The 18,332-nt window shown below is 60.2% G+C and overlaps 2 protein-coding genes across 4 annotated transcripts; one reads left to right on the plus strand and one right to left on the minus strand.

The window, feature by feature from the left end:
- Positions 1–67: 67 nt before the first annotated feature.
- Positions 68–11,389, minus strand: PARP10 (poly(ADP-ribose) polymerase family member 10). 3 transcript variants are annotated; one of them, XM_037048820.1, is made up of 11 exons: positions 11,254–11,389; positions 7,887–8,077; positions 7,548–7,802; positions 7,237–7,473; positions 6,556–7,157; positions 6,239–6,445; positions 6,018–6,114; positions 5,097–5,717; positions 4,863–4,996; positions 764–938; positions 68–688 (listed from the first exon to the last, which is right to left on the minus strand). In XM_037048820.1, the coding sequence occupies exons 2-11, from the start codon at positions 8,068–8,070 to the stop codon at positions 342–344; spliced, it is 2,859 nt and encodes a 952-aa protein (XP_036904715.1). In that variant the 5' UTR covers positions 8,071–8,077; positions 11,254–11,389; the 3' UTR covers positions 68–341. The 3 variants fall into 3 exon arrangements, with proteins under 3 accessions (XP_036904715.1, XP_036904714.1, XP_036904713.1); XM_037048819.1 differs by lacking the exon at positions 11,254–11,389 and adding an exon at positions 8,258–8,644; XM_037048818.1 differs by lacking the exon at positions 11,254–11,389 and adding an exon at positions 8,222–8,239.
- On the plus strand, positions 10,699–14,002 carry GRINA (glutamate ionotropic receptor NMDA type subunit associated protein 1). The gene is made up of 7 exons (XM_037048962.1): positions 10,699–10,861; positions 11,852–12,239; positions 12,323–12,435; positions 12,509–12,709; positions 12,833–12,961; positions 13,075–13,218; positions 13,300–14,002. Exons 2-7 carry the CDS (start codon positions 11,876–11,878, stop codon positions 13,447–13,449), a joined length of 1,101 nt encoding a protein of 366 aa, XP_036904857.1. The 5' UTR covers positions 10,699–10,861; positions 11,852–11,875; the 3' UTR covers positions 13,450–14,002.
- The last annotated feature ends 4,330 nt before the right edge of the window (positions 14,003–18,332 follow it).

Below are 18,332 nucleotides of genomic sequence, written 5' to 3' on the forward strand. Positions count from 1 at the left end.
CGCCCCTGCCACTAGCCACGCCGAGGTCCCTCCCGCCTTGCAACACAGGTCGAACTCGGAACTCCAGCAGGTTCCTCCACCCCATTTCACGTTTATTCAAATTACAGGGAAGTCCGGCCTCCTCCTGGGCTCTGCTGACCCCTGGTGGTTGGGTCGGCCCCTGAGGGGACCGGGCCCCTGCCCTCCTCGTTGCACCGTCGATCCCTGAACCGCAACAGGAGGAAAGGGCGCACCAGGAGGCGGGAGCTCAGGCAGCGCAGGGATCTGAAAGGCTGAGTGGGGACAGAGCTGGAGCCTGGGGAGCAGGCGACCCGAGAGGGGGTCGAGAGGGGCCTATCGGGTTAGGTGTCCAGGGAGTGGGCCAAAGGTCCAGAGGGGTTCCCAGGGGGAGCCCGGGGTATGTGCTCGCACGTGATGAGGTGCGTGGGCAGTGCCTGCGTGTCGTGAAAGATGACGAAGATGCTGGGCTGGCGGAGGCAGTCCACAGCGCTGTCGTAACGCTGGAGCACGTGGCCGGGGGCCCGCCGAGGGGGCACCCGCAGCTCGCGGCTTCCCAGTCCGTAGTCGCCAGTCAGCACCCGCGCCACAAACACTGCCTTGTGGCCGTCGGCATTGGGGGGCGAGTAGCGGTTTTGCACCGACAGGGAGGCGCGCTTCGCGAAGTACACGCCCTTCCCGTACAGCGTGCCTGTGGGCGGGACGGGCTGGGGTCAGGGTTGCCCAGGGCGGCAGAGCCCACGCCCCTGCCCTACCCAGGCCTCACCGTTGCGGCCGCAGAAGCTGCGGTTGAAGCCATACGCGCAGATGTCTGGGACGGCGGACGCGGACGTGCCGTGGTACAGGACGCGCTCGACTGGGTGCTGCTCGCAGCGCTGCTCCAGGCGCTCTCGGTGCAGCTCATACTGCTGCTGCAGCAGCGGGTGCAGCACGCGCTCCACCTGTCAGGCGAAGACAGGGCTGTTTGCACACGCACCCCACACCCAGGTCTCTGGGCCGACGGGGCAGAGCTGAGCCAGGAAATCAAGAGCCCTGTGTTGGAGGTCAGGGCCTGGGCAGACGGCCCAGCTCCAGCCGAGCTCTATCTAGCAGCAGACATTGGGCGGACATTAGCGACCGAGATGGGGCTCCTAGAGGCACTGGAGGGCTTCCAGAGAGACCTGCAGGTGAGCAAACCCAAACACTCACGGGATCTTGGCATCCACAGCCAGGCCTCTGTAGAGAAAGGCTGAGCCCACTCTGCCCGCAGGGCTTCACTCCCAACACTAAGAGACACACCTGGGTGCTCTGTGCTGGGAAGACCGACCAGCTTCTGGGACTCACACAGAATCTCTAAAGAAATTCTGACTAGTCTCTTCAGAGGGGTGCAGAGGAACGTTATGCCCATTGAACGAGACCAGCTGATGTGAAAAAGAAATACTCTGAAAATTAGCAAGTTCCTACCTTAACAATGGAATTGATGAACAATTAATTTTAAAATACATTAAAAATTGTTTTAGCCCTGGTTGGTGTGGCTCAATGGATTAAGTGCTGTCCTGTGAACCAAAGGGTCGACGGTTCAGTTCCCAGTCGGGGCACATGCCTGGGTTTCAGTCCAGCTCCCCAGTTGGGGGCACACAAGAGATAATCACACATTGATGTTTCGCTCCCTCTTTCTCTCTCCCTTCCCCTCTCTAAAAATAAATAAATATATTTTTAAATAAGCCACAGTGAGACACCACTTCACACTGGTCAGAATGACCATCATGAACAAGTAGCTGGAGAGGTTGTGGAGAAAAGGGACCCCTAGCGCACTGCCGGTGGGAATGCAGATGGGGTCATTCCCATCTATGGAAAGCAGTATGGAATTTCCTCAGAAAACTAAAAATGGAACTGTCTTTTGACCCAGGAATTTTACTGCTGGAATTATACCCTAAGAACCCTGAAACACCAGTTCAGAAGAACCTGTGCACCCCGATGTTCATAGCAGCATCATTTACAATAGCCAAGCGCTGGAAGCCACTCAGGTGCCCATCAGTAAATGAGTGGATCCAAAACGATGGTACATTTACACAGTGGAATACTACACAGCAGGAAGAAAGAAGGAGCTCCTACCCTTTTCAACAGCATGCATGGAACTGGAGAGCATTATGCTGAGTGATATAAGCCACGTGGTGAAAGACAAATACCATATGATCTCACCTATAAGTGGAATCTAATCAAGAAAACAAGCAAGTGAGCAAAGCAGAACCAGAGATGTGGAAATAAAGAACAAACTGTGGGGACAAACAGTGGCCAGTGGGGAAAGGGGACGGGGAGAACGGGGAGAGAAGGGGAAGGGTCAAGTCAAGGAACAAGGACCCATGGACAAGGACAATGAGGGGGGGTGACTGAGTGTCGGTGGGTGGGCAGGGCAGAGGAGAGTAATAGGGGGAAATGGGGACAATAATTGAACAACAATAACAATTTTTAATTTTTTTTAAAAAAGTGAGATTGCTGAATCGAATCCAGTGGGTAGACAGAATAACAGGATCATGGAGATGGAGTTCTGGAGGGACCCAGAGCCAAAGAAAAGAGATGGAGCCTGTGAGGGGACAGGTGAGAGAGGAACTGTGTGACAGGAACTCCGCGGGAACAGGGCAGAAGGTGACAAGAGCAAGGGAGGTACTAATGGAAAACAGTTTCCCTGAGCCAAAGGTGGCATCTTCGGGTGAAAGGGGTCCATGAGATCACAAGGACAGTGGGGAATGACACATCCCTGGCCCCTACCTGCCAGGGAACATCAGCCTTCAAAGCAAAAGACCGCTAATGTCCACGTGCACCAACGTCAACACATAAGTGGAGAAAAGAAGGGGAGGTCTCACATTCTTACACTGGGCTACTTGCCGCCAATACTGGGTGCTAATAAGAGACCATTGAGATTTTTTTTAACTTTCCAAGAGCAAAACAATTTAAAAGAAAAAGAGTAATATCATTCAAAAACTGGAGGAAGACATATTTTGATCCTGAACACTATATCCAGCCAGACTGTTAATGGTGAGGACAAAATCAGGACACATTAAGATAGGCAAGAACCAGCTGTGCTCAGTTAAGTTAATAGAAATGTCTTAAGTAAACACATGTAACTTGTGTTTGAAAAATGGCTGACACTATTATCAAATTATAGTTGCAAATTAACCCTAATTGTAGAAGGCAAACTAAATTTAAAACTCCACTACAGTTACCACCCACCAAAGGAGATACTTCTACTGAACAGAAAAAAGATCTATGCAAGAGGGTGACCCGGGGGCATAGAGGGCGACCCAGCAGCCAAGCCCAGCACAGAAAAAAGTGGAGAATGTGAGAAAAATTAAGAGCCATTAGTCCCTGAATCCTAGAATGTCCTCTTTCAATTAACCCAGTTTTAATCACTGGGATTCCATTTCCCCGTGTTCCCTATGGCTTGATGGTAAATATTTTCCATTATCATTATCTATCCATCAACCTACTGTCCAAGGACAGAGCTCTGTGGTGGTCACAGAATAAGAGACGAAGTCCACGTGCCCACTTGACAACAGAACGAAGAGGATGCACCCAGCCACGTGTGAGAGGGAAGATGGAAGAGGAAAGAGTGGAAGGCAGGCCACCCCTCCCTTCCACCCAGGAAGGGGAGCGACAGTTTCCAAAGTTCAGTGGGGGGCAAACACTCAAGTGCACCCTCTAGAGCCACACGGGTGCTGCCCGGAAGACTCAAAGTGCACATAACTGACAAAATGGGCCGCGGAGTCAGGGATGCGATTGCCATCGTGGTCCTCCTCCGCCAAAGTGCAGAAAGGACAGCTGCTAGGTCCAGGGATGGAGGAAGAATACTTGGTCCAAAGTCTGTTAGTCACCTCCAGGAAAGCAGTGTGGCGGGTGGTGGCGGTGAACAGGGCCAGGTCTGGGCAAGGCCAGAGGTTCTGCCTTTCTGACCAGCTCCAAGTTGCTGAGGCTGCGGGGCCCACCCACAACTTTTCGCATCAAGAGCCAAGCATCCGCCTAGCACAGTGAACCGGCTCTCGTCGTCCCTTCCTCCTGGCCCTTGGCAAACCTTCCCCGAAAGAACACAGCCCCGCTCTCTGCTCCTGGCACGCTCGGCCCCCGTTCTTCCTTTCACAACCAGCTCGTTTCAGGCTGGTTCCTGCCTCACCTTCCAGTCATTCCTCATCCTCCAGCCCAGCTTCAGCTCCAGACAGCTGAGCAGCCAGCAGGGCCTCCTCCCCAGTCCTTTCTTCTGGCCACGCAGATGTCCCGGACCTCCCTGCCCTCCAACCCCTCTCTCCACCTCCAGGGCCCCTTCTCAGCCTCTCCTCCCTGCACTCCTGGGGTTCCACTCTGGCTCCCACCAGTCGGTCCCCGCCTTTCGTGAGGTACGCTCAGGCCCAGAGTTGCCACACTCAGCAAGGAAAACTCCAGGAGGCAGCTGCGGCACTGCAGCCAGCCCTCCTGCTGGAGCGCCCGTGGGAGGCAGAAGAGCCCCCAGACGGCACAGGCATGCAGTCCTCACAACAGCAAGCTCGCCTCCCCGTGCTCCAGATGAGGAAACTCACGGAGATGGTCACAGCCCCACACAAGTGGCAAAGCAGAAATTCGCTCAAGCCTTTCAAGTCCCAGGAGCCCCAACCTCTAAGCCCTGTCTCCCCAACCCAGACTTTGTGAACAACCCTACCTCTGGGCAGGGACCAGCGGGGATTCCCCGCTCCCCAACCCCCCGCCCCCTGCCCCCAGCTTCCAGCCTGCCTCATACCAGGCAGCTCTGGGCCAGCTGACCCTGACAGGCAAGACTGACCCCCACAGGCTGTGCAAGATGGAAACAGAGCCATGAGCCCAGGAGGCCGTGAGGCTGAGGAGACCGAGCCTGGACTCACCCGGATGATGCGGATCCTTCTGTGGAAAGAGTCCAGGGTGTCGTAGAAGGCCTGCACCACCTCCTGGAACTCCCAGCTGCTCTCCGCTAGACACTCCTGCCTGCCCAAGGGCTCCTTCAGCCTCCTCTGTGGCACTGACACAGGGGAAGAAGAGGATCTAGGCCCTGCCTGGGGCTGGGGACGTCCCTGAGAGCTGGCCGGCTCCACCCCCCTCAGTCCCAGGGGCAGACTCACGGGTGGTGCTCGAAGCCTCCAAGACCAAACTTGGATCCCAGGGGCCGGCCAGCAGTGCTGCTAAGTGGCGGGCCGCACAGATGGGCTGCACCCCAAAGCCACGGAGGACAGCGCAGTCATTCTGAAGGGCAATACTCACACCGTGGCGCCGCTCTAGGCGGGCACGCAGTTCTGTGGGCAGCAAGTGACCCCGAAGCCCCACCGTCTCATCTCGGAGGTGCACCTCCAAGGAAGCCCCCAAGGCCCGGTCCAGCTCGTCCATGTCCTGCTCGAAGGCCACATGTACCAGCAGCTGGGCCTGGCCCCCGGTGCCCGCCCCCAGCAGTGCTTCCTCTGCCTCCAGTGTGGTTGGCTCCAGCAGGGAGAGGGCCAGTGCTTTCTGCAGTGCGGCAGCCTCCTCCTGCTCAGCCACCTGGCCTTGTGGCTCCAGCGACCGGTGGAGAGCCAGCTGCAGTGCAGCTTCCTCCTCCAGCTGCCCAGGTGCCCCAGTGCCGGGGGCTGGTAGCTCCTCCTCAAACCTAGGCACAGGGTCCTCCTCCAGCTGCTCCTCAGGCTCCTCCTCCCAGGGCACCAGGGACAGCCCGTCCTCCTCCAGGGTGGCCAGCTGCTCTCGAACCTCCTCTGGGGACAGAGAGGGTCACTGGGTAAGGGGTCAAGCCCAGCCAGGGTGGGGCTGCAGGATAGGAAGAGTCAGAGAATGGGTGAAGATGCAGGGGTTAGGAGGTATGGGATCACAAGACAGGTGGGAGTGGAGAGCAGGGTAGGGTAAGAGCAAGAAAGGGCACAGCACCAGGTCCCCAGTAGGGGGCGCTCAAGAGGCAATCTGATGCTTCTGTCTCTCCCTCTCTTTAAAAATAAACAAATAAAATCTTTTAAAGGGGGGCGGCACAGCATATGCTGGGTATCCCCAGGGAGCCCTACCCAGGCTCAGATTCTCCTGGTCGCTGCCTGTGCTCTCCAGGGGCCACAGAGAGTGGGGCTGGTCAGGGAAGGTCTGGAGGGCCTCAGGAAGGTCAACCTGTGAGGAGAGAATGTTAGGGTGCACTAGACCCACACCCCGCCCAGGCCTCTGAGCAGCAGTGGAGGAGGCGCCAGGCTGAGGTGTGGGAAAAGGGAGGGACAGAGGCAGGCTCCGACTCTACCTGTGCAGAGTCTGTGTCCAGACGTTCCGTCCCAAAGACACACTGGAACTGGACCTCCAGCTCCTGGAGAAGGTGCTGCCCCTCTGGGCCCAGCAGGAACTGGGCACTGCCCGGGTGCTTCAGGCTCAGCACATGGCAGCTGATGCTGCCTAGCAGACTTTGCAGAAACTCCTGGGCTGCCTGGCATGGGGCCAGGGCTCCACAGAGCTGCAGGACCATTGGGGTGGGGAGCAGTTTACAGGGTGAGAGCACAAGAAAGGTACCCAGAACCCCCAGGAATTGGGGCCAAAGGTGAGGAATCCTCAAAGGTTACTCACCCGAAAGCCGGTCATATTTGATCCTTCCAGTGGGAAGAGGGCAATGTCTCCCATGCCAGCAAGGAGGTCCCCGTGATAGAGCTGTATGAAGCGCATGGCCCCCGGCTCCATCGACAGTATCATCTCCACCAGCCCCTCCTGCTCTGGTGAGCCCACCTGCTCCGGACACCCCATGGTACTCTCCGTTGGGCTCACTGGGCCTGGAGACCCTATAGGCCTCGGGCTTACCACCCCTGCCTGCCCTGAATACCCCACGGACTCCAGGCTTTCCATCCCCTCCTGTTCCAAAGTTCCCATGGGCCCCAAGATGACTGGCCCGACCTGTCCCAGGGACCCTGTGGGATCTGTCCTTAGAGAGGCTCCTGACTGGCCTATTGCCTCCTCAGAGCCCAAGGTCACTGTCTCTATGCCCTTTGGTGCCCTCTCTGGCCCTCCAGCCTCCAGGAGAGCACTCTCCGTGGCCCTAGCCCCCAGGTCCGCCAAGTGGCCCCCTCCACTGGGGTCCTCAGCAAGCTCCTCGGGCTCCAGGACGTTGTAGTGGGGGACGAGGCTCAACTCCAAGCCCTGTAAGCGGTGGTCCTGCTGCAGCACCCGTTCAGCCACTGGGGGGAAGGGAGAGGACAGGAGGCCTGTCAGTGGTCTGAGGGAGGGGATGGGCCAAGTCCATCTAGCCCTACTCACCCTGCCACCGCTGGAAAGTGACCACGGTGCCCAGCTGCCCCGGCAGGCTGCGCAGGTCCTCCAGGGGGCCTCCGCCACTTCGGCGCTCATTCTCCAGGTACAGCTCCAGCAACAGAGAGTCCACACGGGAGGCGCCCCCCACCACACGCACCGCTCGGGCCTGGGGCACCCACGCCAGGGACACGTCAGCCAAATCCAGGCCCAGGGCCTGGACCTGATCCTCCAGCACACGGATGTCTGTGAAGAAGGTTCACATTGGCTCCAGGCATCTTCCCTAACAGACCCGCCTGTTCCTCTCCCCCCCCTCTCACCTGCCTCAGAGAGGGCCTTGGGCAGCTGGACCAGGGCCCTGTCTGGTCGGGGACTGGCCAAGACATGGCAGGGCTGCTCCGAGTGCCCCATGGCACGCAGCAGGGCTTGGATGTGCTGCTCCAGGCGCTGGGGTGCAGTGCCAGGGGGCAGTCCTTGGAGCAGGAGGCGTGCAGGGGCACGAGGTGGGGCTGGCCGCAGGCTCAGCTGAGCACCGGGCAGCACGTGCTCCTTCTGGGCCAGGACCCGCGCTGCGTCTGGGGGCAGGGGCGGGGCAGGGCGGGGTGTCAGTGCTGGCGGCCCATGAGGTGCCCAGGCTTCCCTTTCCACCAGCCCCTCACCTGCAGGCTCTTGAAAAGTGAGCACACCCCCACGGCCAAGTCTCTGCCAGCTCAGCACAGGTCCCCCACCAGAGCGTCGGCGGTTCTCGAAGTAGAGCATGAGCAACTCATCGGGGATACTGAGGGGCAGCCCGCTGAGCTCCACAGCTGCCCCCGCCTCCTCTGCCTCCTCTGCCTCTGCCATCGCAACCCTAGGGCAAGGATGGGGTGGGGGTAGGGTAGCCACCCCACAGTCCCGTCCCCCCCACCAGCTCCCTCCAGCCCTGCTTCTCCTTTCCCCCACAGCATTCCCTGACACCCCCCTTCATCTTGGGCAGCCGGCATCCCCCACTTACACTGCCCCCCCCACCACCTGGGCCCCCCCAGCCCACCCCGCCTTTAGCTCGGACTCTGGCTCTTGCTCCAGGGGCCAGAAAACAAAAGTGAAACTGTGTGGGGGAAGGAAGAAGGGAGGGGCCTGACGTGCTGGGCGGGTTGGCTGCCCGGAAGGTGCTCCCTTCCTCCCGGCAGGATGCAGAGCCTTCCACCCCACGGCAGCTCCTCAGCCCAAAGAGACCCCCTCGACCAGGTGTTTGCTGGCCATGACCTGTCGGTCCAGCCCATCAGCCCCATTGTCCCACCCCAACCCAGTGACCCATAGGGTAGGGGGAGTGGCCCACTGGCTGTCCTCTGCTCCCTCTGTGAACCTAAAAATGGCCAATCACCCTCCCTACTAAATCCACCAGGGGGCTCCAGTCACTGCCCCAACTCAGGGACCTCAAGCTTCTGTGTCCCCTTCCCAGCAGCAGAAGCATCTCAGGCCCCTGAGCGCACCCCTGGCGCAGCACACTCCCGGCAGCCGCCCCAGACTCGCCCCTCGCCCTTCATATCCAGGAGCAGCTGCCACCCCTGACCTACCAGTGCGTCCCAGCCCAGCCTTCTTCTGCCTCCTCGACCCACTTGTCCAGGTCTCTCTGCCTGGTCCATGCACCCGCCCAGCCTTCCCATCTCACATCATCATCATCGTCGTCACTGTCACCACAGAACCCCAGAAGCTGCAGGCATTGTGCCTGGAGCTGCAAATGCTCATCACAGAAGGGGAGATGGAGGCAGACAGGGCCCGCGGCAGTGCTCACAGCCCGCTGCACCTTTAGAAGCCGACTCCCTCTTGGCCCATGCTCCATGTGCTTCCAGCCTCTCGGAGAGGTGTGCCCACGACTCTGCCCTGCCTCCCACCTCCCATTTACCCACCGGCCTCCACCCCTGCTGCTCCACCAGGGAACTGAGGACCTGTCCAGCCTGCACTCCCAGCTGTACACCTGGCTCCTTGGCTGCCCGCACCCCCCCTCTGACCATCATCTCTCACCTGGATCACCAACCTACTGACCTTCTAACTCATCTCTCTCTGCCACGCCCACCCACCTCCACCGTCACTCCTCAACAGAGCAGGCCGAGTGAGCCTTGTAACGGGGCTCCAAGCTGCTACAGCTTGGGCCATGGTGAAAGCCAGAACCATTCACAGTAAAAGCCGAAGTCCTTTGGAGGGCCTGCCAGGCCCAGCCGGTCGGAGCCCCAGTGCCCTCCGTGGCTCCACTCCCCTGGGCTCCCCATGCTCAGCGAGGTCCAGCCTCTTCCACCCATGCAGCCCGCTGACCCCACCTCCACACCCTTGCACGGACCTTTTCCACAGAGCCACCTGGCCATGCTGCCTCTTACTTAGTTGCAGATGTAACCTGAAGGTAAAAGTCTTTAAGGACCTTATACAGGCCATTTCAAAGGCCCTGACCTCAACTCCATATTAGTCATTTTTTATCGTTTCCTCAAATTGTACGAACTTTCAGTTCCACAAAGCACCAATGTGTCCCTGCCTGCCCTATATTTTCTCTCCTCAGAGAACTCGCCACCTCCTAGGATGCTGCCTAATTTCTCTATTATGCTGCTGCCTGCTGCGGAGGGCCAGCCTGGCAGCGGTGCCCTGGGGCAGCTCGTGTCATGACCAGATTGCTGAACTGTCGTGAACCAGTCCTTAGACTGGTGGCGGCTTACACTCTGTCGCGCCGAAGGTGCCAATCAGGGCTTCCCCTCATCAGACCCGACGTTGCACCAGCACACCACGGACATAGGACAGAGCCTTTTCCAAACCCCTGCGGGGCCTGGGGGAGGACAACCATGCCAGAGCCAGGAGCACAGCAAGGTCCCCAGGCCCCGGGTGGAGAGGCGCTGCAGCAGGGAGTGTCCCTGGCTGCGTCAGTCAGCACCTGCTCAGGAGGACCGCTGGAGCTGGGGGGAGACGTGAAGCCCCCAGTCCTGGGACGTCTCTGAACCTTAGCCCCTTAGCAGTGAAACAGGGCTAATAGTGGAAGCCTTGCGGTAGTGAAGGTGTGGCAAAGACAGTGAGGATGAAAGGTCTCCTATGGGTCCTGGAATGGTGTGCTTTCCGTGACAGGTACAGATGATGGAACTACTACATGATCAGGCCTCCTGATAGGGGACGGCCTTGGATGAAAAGGGAAAGCGGTGTTTTCAGTCTAGGAAAGGACGGAGAGTGCTTGGCATCCTCCGTAATCCCAGGTTTAGGAATACATTTCCCAGTTCTCTGAACCATATTGGCCTGGCAGACCTCTGCCTCCTGGCGTGTTCAGGCCCCACGGCCCAAGTCCACTTGTCGGCGGACATCGTGGAACGCGGAGACTGGGCTGGGAACTCCAAAAGCAGCCAGTACGGCGGCCGCAGCTTGTAGAGTCCTCGGAGGAGAAGCCCCACATTAGCAGCGGCGGCCCCGCCCCGCGCCGCTTGGCCCCGCCCACACAGTCCGGCCCCGCCCCGCGTCTGTCCGGCTCCGTCACAAGGCCCCGCTGCGTCTTCCCAGCCGCAGGCGCAGGCCCAGCCAAGCCGGCTGCGGAGCGGTTGCGGGTTTGGGTGCGGGCGCAGCGGCCATCGACCGCGCGGCCGCACAGCGGACACCGTGCGCTCCGTCCTGAGAAGCCCCGCGAGTGGTGAGTCCCCGGCCCAAGCTACGAGTCTACCTGCTGAACCTCAGGGTCGGCCGCCTCCGCCCCCGCGCGGACCCTGCGCAGCCCAGTGGCACCACTGTGGGTCAGTCGGTCGGTCTGGCCCGGGCTCGCGGCCCGCTTGGGGCTGGGGCGGTGGCCCGGGGTCGAGGACCCGCGGCCTAAAGCGGGAGGAAGGTGGCGATGCGCTGCGGTGGCGGCGGGACCCGCGGCCCGAGCGCCCGCCGACCGGGCAGAAGGGCCCACCCTGCCCTCGAAGCAGGTTCGGTGGCCGCCGCCCCCGTCCGCTTCGCCCCCACGCCTGCTTTGTTTCTCCGCACGCCCTCTGGTCCCTTCCATCCCCCACACACCCCCGCACCCCACTGTTCCTGGCCTACCCCACTGGCAGGCACCCCGGCAGCCGATCCAGGCCGGTGCCCCCACCCCGGGAGCGAGGGACGGACGGGCCCTGCTCTCCGAGAGGGGTCAGGGCTCTCGCCGCTCACAGATGGCCTGCGGATTTCCTAGGATAGAAATAGCCGCCGGCTCTGGCCCCTCAAAGCGGCTTAAGGGGCGGGATGCTAAGGGGAGGGTCCGGGCACACCCCACTCCTCCCGACCGCGCCCCCAGTCCCGACCTGGCGGCTCCGACCGGAAGACCCCAGATCGGTGAGAAGACCCTTCTACTTGCTTCTAAGAAGCACCCGGAGCCCCAAATCCCGAGACTGACAGCCATCTCCTCCTCCGCCCCTCCTCCACCTTTGGGATTGGCCCAGAGCAGCCTCTAGCCAGAAGCCCCAGGCCCAGCCACCCACCCGATACCATCCCGCCCCGCTCTCCTGGCCCCTCTGTCCCGGGCTCCCGACTGACCAGAGAAGAAGGTCACGAGTTTCCCTTCCCGCGACCGATTTCAGTTTCCTGCAGCAGGTGGGGCAGCCCCAGGCTGATTCTGAGCACTAGTTCCCCCAGGGCTAACTGTTCTCTCTCTTTCCTCTAGGGGGAGACCGCAGAACCTGAGGCCATGCCTCACGAGAAGAGTTTCTTGGTGTCTGGGGACAACTATCCTCCCCCCAACCCTGGATATCCTGGGGGGCCCCAGCCCTCCATGCCTCCCTATCCTGGGACCTCTTACCCACAACCCCCGTTCCAGCCTTCCCCCTATGGCCAGCCAGGGTATCCCCAGGGCCCAAGTCCCTACCCCCAAGGGGGCTACCCTCAGGGCCCCTACCCCCAAGGGGGCTATCCCCAGGGTCCCTACCCCCAAGGGGGGTACCCCCAGGGCCCCTACCCCCAAGGGGGCTATCCCCAGGGTCCCTACCCCCAGAGCCCCTTTCCACCCAACCCCTATGGACAACCACAGGCCTTCCCAGCCCAGGACCCTGGCTGTGAGTAATGGGCAGGGGCTCGGGGCGGGCAGGGGTGCCAGGTGTCCACAGGTAGTGTTGACCCAGCCCATCCTGCTCCTCAGCACCTCAGCATGGGAACTATCATGAGGAGGGGCCCCCATCCTACTATGACAACCAGGACTTCCCTGCCACCAACTGGGATGACAAAAGCATCCGCCAGGCCTTCATCCGGAAGGTGGGGCTGGGGCTGGGGTAGGGTGGGGCAGAAGCAGTGGCACTGGGCAGGCTCTGAGTGGCCCCTTCCTCAGGTGTTCCTGGTGCTGACCCTGCAGCTGTCCGTGACTCTGTCCACTGTGGCTGTGTTCACATTCGTCACAGAGGTGAAGGGCTTCGTCCGGGAGAACGTCTGGACGTACTACGTTTCCTACGCCGTCTTCTTCATCTCCCTCATTGTCCTCAGCTGCTGTGGGGACTTCCGGCGAAAGCACCCCTGGAACCTCGTTGCACTGGTAACCCTGAAACCTGAGCCCCCGGCCCCCACAGCTCAGCCTCCCCACCCCACACTCACAGTGTGCACTGACGGGAGACGGGGCTGAAGCGGCCTCCATACCCAAGGCCTTGTCTCCCCACAGTCCATCCTGACCATCAGCCTATCCTACATGGTGGGCATGATCGCCAGCTTCTACGACACAGAGGCGGTCATCATGGCTGTGGGCATCACCACGACCGTCTGCTTCACAGTGGTCATCTTCTCTATGCAGGTGAGGGGTCCTGGTGGTCACCTTCCCACGTGTGAGGGTCCCCCCAGGTGGGGCTAATGGCTTGGAGCCTTCCAGGGCGGGCACCCAGGGCCTGCTGTCCCCTGTGCCCACAGACCCGCTACGACTTCACGTCATGCATGGGCGTGCTCCTGGTAAGCATGGTGGTGCTGATCGTCTTCGCCGTCCTCTGCATCTTCATCCGCAACCGCATCCTGGAGATTGTATACGCCTCACTGGGCGCGCTGCTCTTCACCTGCGTGAGTGAGGGGCTGCCTGGGGCGGGGGCGGGCACAGGGGGCGGCGAGCAGGTCCCTGAACACTGCCTGCTGTCGCCCTAGTTCCTGGCAGTGGACACCCAGCTGCTGCTGGGGAACAAGCAGCTGTCGCTGAGCCCGGAGGAGTACGTGTTCGCGGCACTGAACCTGTACACAGACATCATCAACATTTTCCTGTACATCCTCACCATCATCGGCCGCGCCAAGGAGTAGACCGAGCCCCTGCTCGCGCAGGGCCCCACACATGTGGCGTGGCTGGCGTGGCATTGCCACCTGGACCTCCCCTCTCTCCCCCTGGGTGCAGCCTGGGACAGAGGAAGCCCCTCTCCGACCTTCCCATGTGTACACTGCAGATACTTCTGTTTAGACCCACTGTGGCCAGCATGGCCTCTTCTGGCCCTCCCGCCCTGCCAAGGGGCCGTGAGGCCGCATTTCTGTGCCACCTCCTGCCCGCTCACTGTTGCATGAGCCCTGTCTGCCAGCCCGCCCCAGAGAGCAACACCAGGTCCCAGGGGACAGGGATCGAGCCAAGAGGTGAGGGTGCACGTCTCCCCTCCTGCCCTAGCTCCCCGCCTGGCATCAAGTGTCCCCTTCCCCTCCTCACACCCACCCCGGAGTGCTGCCCTCTGGAGAACCTGAGGGGTGAGGGTCTCATCCCTGTGCTGAGCCCTGAGGGCAGAGAGGGTGGAATATTTGGGGGAGAAGGATGCCTTCCTCTCATTCTGCTGTCTTTGAAATTCCAATAAATGGGACCCTCTGCTCTCTGTGCTCTTCCTATCCCACTTCTTCCCTGAGGTGGGGAGGGGCTCTGGGCCTCGCCAGGGTGGTGAAGGTGGCAGGACCAGGCCTTCATGGTGGGGTTCGCGTGTACTGGGGGCTAATGACAGCAGCCGCCAATCCTCCTCTATCCACACTCCGCTTCCCTTCCTGCAATCTTCCCAGCCATGTGCTAAGCTATGTGCCAGGATTCCCGGCTGATGGACAGGGACCCCTGAGGCTCCCGGAGGTTAAGCAAGGTACCTGGGTGATATGATGGTAAGTGGCCTGGCTGTGTCTGCCAGTCATCCCTGGTAACTGTACAGTGTGATGTGAGAGCCTTACCATCTTGCCTGAGGGGCAGTGGCCTACGTTCCTGCCCTGCCCTGGGGCAGGCTGTCATGTTTCTCTGACTCTGTCTGTCTCTGCAAGGCCCGCAGGGAGCCCACCCTTGGGCACCTGAAGTGCTGCCCAGGTCTGGCTTTGACAAAGGCCCACCATACCCCTCCACCCTCCCCACGAGAACCACGCAAACTGCAGTCCCCAGTGGAGAGCTGGACAAAGACCTAGGGCTCAGCCAGCTGGCCTCTTGGCCTGCCTCCAGCACTTTCCGTGGGCCTTGCCAGCCCCGGCCCCACCCCACCACATTCAAGGGCCCTCAGCCCCAGCTTCTGCTGCTCGTCCTCACCTGTGGCTCCTGCTGCCATAACTCCAGAGCCCCCGCCCACCCACACCCTGCCTCTAAGGTGCGTGTTCAGATGTGAGCCAGCTGTCCATCTCCACCCTGGCTCCCGCGGAGGGGTGCCTTTGCTGCCCCAGACCCCACTCTATCAGAGGACCTCCCTTCCCTGAGCCTTCCTCAGCTAACCCCAGTGGACCCTCCTCATCATGGCCTTCTCCCTGCAGGACGCCCACCCTCCATCCAGCTTGACTTAACCCTCCTGGGGCTCCTTCACCTTCTCCCTGGGAACCTGTCAACCTCTCCTCTAACTGGCACCATCACCCCAGTATCTGTGATGGGACCCACACAATGGGCCACCACCCTGCCAGGTCCGTGGCCCCTCAGCTGAGGCCTGCCCAGAGCCAAGCCCCTGCTCCTCGCCAACCTGCTGCTCCTGCACTATCTCCATCACCAGTGTCCACTCCAGACACTCAGGCCAGGAATGGGGCTGTGCTTTCTCCTCTCATGTATCCTGCCTGGCCACCAGGTTTGTTTCCGAAACACAGATCACACCACCTGCCCACTTAAAACCCTGTGACAGTTGCCAGTGAGATGAAGTCCAGATTCCTTGCCTAGAACACCATCCCTGCCATACGCCCTCTGGCTGCTCCAGCTGGCCGCCTCCTCCCCTCGCCCGCAACCCCTAGGCCTGGCCTTGTACACTCTGTGCCCCAGGCAGGCTCCATCTCCGCGGCGGAGATGCACACTGCCTTCCCAACCACCTGGGCCCCTTCCTGGTGTCCACCTCACCCTTTACAGCCGCTCTCCAGCCACTCTTAGTCACTCTCCTTTGTTCACGGGCTTCACACAGGCAGGTGATGCAGCCCCTCCCCCACATTCCTGGCAGCTGTCTCCTTAGGCAGGACCAGTTCCTCATCCAGGGAGCCCTGCCTGCCAGAGCGCTGAGCACACAGGGCCCTTGCTCAGTGTTGGCTCACAGACCCAGCAGGATTTCACACTGAGGAGGAAACAGAGCATTCACGCTGCAAAAGAGAACAGCAGTCAAGGCGGAAGGACCAGCTCAGGCATGAGCATCCAGCAAAATGGGCGTGGACAGGATGTTCTCTAGTCCACTAGGGAACAAGGGGGACACACTGGGGGCTCTGCTAACCCACTGGGGAGGCTCCCTGGGGACAGCTAGGGCCTGGACGTGAGGGGCAGGGGCAGGGCAAGGACAAGGAGGCCCCTACTGCAGAAGGGAAGGCCAGGGCCATGTACCAGTGAGGGCTTGGACCTGTCCTATAGGTGAAGAGGACTCTGGCAGGAGCCACAGCTGGGTTTGGGAAGGCATATCCAGCGACAGAATGTCCAGGCAATGGTGAGGGAGTGTGAACCAGTGGAGAGACGGGGGAGGAAGCTGCTGAGGTGCCGGAGAAGAGCTAGAAGCAGTGTGGGGGGAGGGGCAGGGGCATCTGGAGGCAGCTTGCAGCACCAGAGGGATAGGGCTGGGCCCAGGGGAGGGCCAGCAAGGGCGATGCTGCCAATGGACTGTGGCCTTCGGTCTGCTGCAACCCACCCAGAGAGGGGGAAGGCTCAGCTGATCTGACTGGATGGGCAGGTAAGTACAGAAAAGGTACACACTCTGATTCAGGAAGCTGGAGGGAGCCACGGCAATTGTGAGGTTAACCGTGTTGACTCTTCAGGTAAGGAAGGAAGCAGTCCCAGCATCCCAGAGCTGGTCTTATCAGCTAGGCCCTGGTGTCACCGGGAGCTGGCCTGTCACTCTCAGATACAGTGTTCTCTGGTTAGAATATAAACATCACACACCCCTAGCATCAGCAACACCCCTGTGTGAGCTGTCAGAACCAGACCACTCTGTAATGTCTGACAGAGAAAACATGAGCCCTGTCCAAGCCCATAAGGCCAACTGTGCCCGCCCTAACCAATCTGAGTGCCGTAGGCTCTTCAGGCAGTTTCAGCCTGCCTCTTGTCTGTCCTTCCGAAGACGTGTCAAGATAGCCAGTCGCAGGGTGATGCCCCTTCCTGACAGCATCCAACCCAGAGCAAATCCCTGCTTCCTTAAGCCCCCTGCAGTTCACCCACACAAGCCAAACCCTAATAAGACCTTTCTAGCATCCATTCCTGTGACCCCCTGCAGACCCCACGGCTCATAGTCTCTGTCACCACAGACAGCGACAGCCTCATCCATTCAACCACCAGTGTGTCCAGGCGGGGGCAGGAGGGGACTTCTGCTGGAGAGTACTAACCCAGCTAGCTATCCACCAGGCCATGTTTATTCTTTCACCCAAAGTGTTTATTTGAAGACATAATCATTAAATCCATTCTCGTTTTCAAGATGAATGACCCAAAGACCCACATGCCCCTCACACTCCCCACCCGCCCTGCAGAGCAGCACTGCAGTGAGGGGCAGCCAGGACCCCAGCCCACAGGACACCCAGCACAGGTGCCCTGTGTCACTTGCCCGGGGCTACCGTTAAGTGTCTCCAAACTAGAAGTGCCTTCAGAAGGGGGACTGTGATGTGTGCGTTTCAGCGTCCAGGCCGGGTCCTGGCCCAAGCACACCATAGGTATCAACTGTGGTGTGAGCAGCACGAGCTGAACAAGCACTCGCTGTCCCAGGGCTAGGGCCTGCAGACTTCTGGACGTTGGCGCAGCACTGGTGGAGGCATGTCAGGAGTGCGACACAAAATTAAAAGCCCAGGAGAACCATGGTGGCACATCTGGGAGGACCAGGTGAGAGAGAGAGGATGTAAGGGAGAGTATGGGTGGTGGGTCAGGTATGGCCCACGGGGCATGGCAAAGTCAAGAGTTGGAACTCTGTTTTGCAGTAAGTGGTGAACCCCTGGAATCTTCCAGGGAAAAGCCTTCTTTGAGTAAAGGCAGAAGGTCAGCAAGGACCGAAGCGATGGTGCAGGCGGGGGCCTAGTTGGGGGCGCAGCTCCCAGGCAGCCCCTTCCCCATCGGGCCCAGCTGCTGCAGCCCAGGCAGCAGGTGGCTCGGCCTTTCTGCTGCCAAAAGCGTTCTGTTTCTTGAACGTCTTGTCTCAGGCTTGCCGGGCGCTGGAGATCTTCCAGAATGAGTGCCCAAAGTGTAAGGCCCACCACCACCCACACACACTCCAACGTCTCAGCTCCCCTCCTCACTACCGAAGACTGCCTCTCCTCCGGGCCCCCACTTCACAACGCCACCTGAGTCTCCTCCCTTGTCGTCGAAACTCCTGAACCTTTGGGCTCTTGTGCAGTGGCTTCCCCCTTGGAGCTGTGCCCTGTGCTCTCCATTCTGCTCCCGCCTAATTTCCCCTTTACCCAGCAGCTGCCTGGTCCTGGGAGGACTCTGGCACTCGCCTCAAGACCCTCTGCTCACCCCGATTGCTATCATGACCCGGGAGCATTTCAGATTCTGTCTTCTCTCCCGAGCCAAAGCCATGATCATCTCTGCAGCGGACCCCCAACCTGTCCTGGGTGCTGCAGACAAAGAGCTCTGTTTTTCGGGGGGTCTTCCATCAAGATGGGCTGAACTGACTACCTGGGACCCTGACTCCCACTCTCAACCTGTAAAACCTGAGAGCCCTCGGGACAGAGCCTCACCACCACCACCACCACCACCACCGCCGCCCAGACTTGACCTGGCTCCGTCTGGTGGTTGGAGGTGATCAGCC

Source organism: Sturnira hondurensis, unplaced genomic scaffold, assembly GCF_014824575.4.
Source record: "Sturnira hondurensis isolate 20B ecotype Veracruz unplaced genomic scaffold, ASM1482457v3 Scaffold0006413, whole genome shotgun sequence".
Classification (NCBI taxonomy): domain Eukaryota; kingdom Metazoa; phylum Chordata; class Mammalia; order Chiroptera; family Phyllostomidae; genus Sturnira; species Sturnira hondurensis.

Excerpts from the sequence above, each read along its gene's own strand:
- PARP10 (XM_037048820.1), bottom strand. The coding sequence starts at position 8,070 with ATGGCAGAGGCAGAGGAGGCAGAGGAGGCGGGGGCAGCTGTGGAGCTC. Across the intron at positions 7,474-7,547 it reads CAAGGCCCTCTCTGAGGCAG|ACATCCGTGTGCTGGAGGAT; the intron begins GTGAGAGGGGGG and ends CCTTCTTCACAG. Across the intron at positions 7,158-7,236 it reads CACTTTCCAGCGGTGGCAGG|TGGCTGAACGGGTGCTGCAG; the intron begins GTGAGTAGGGCT and ends CCTTCCCCCCAG.
- GRINA (XM_037048962.1), top strand. The coding sequence starts at position 11,876 with ATGCCTCACGAGAAGAGTTTCTTGGTGTCTGGGGACAACTATCCTCCC. Across the intron at positions 12,710-12,832 it reads CCTGGAACCTCGTTGCACTG|TCCATCCTGACCATCAGCCT; the intron begins GTAACCCTGAAA and ends GTCTCCCCACAG. Across the intron at positions 12,962-13,074 it reads TGGTCATCTTCTCTATGCAG|ACCCGCTACGACTTCACGTC; the intron begins GTGAGGGGTCCT and ends CTGTGCCCACAG.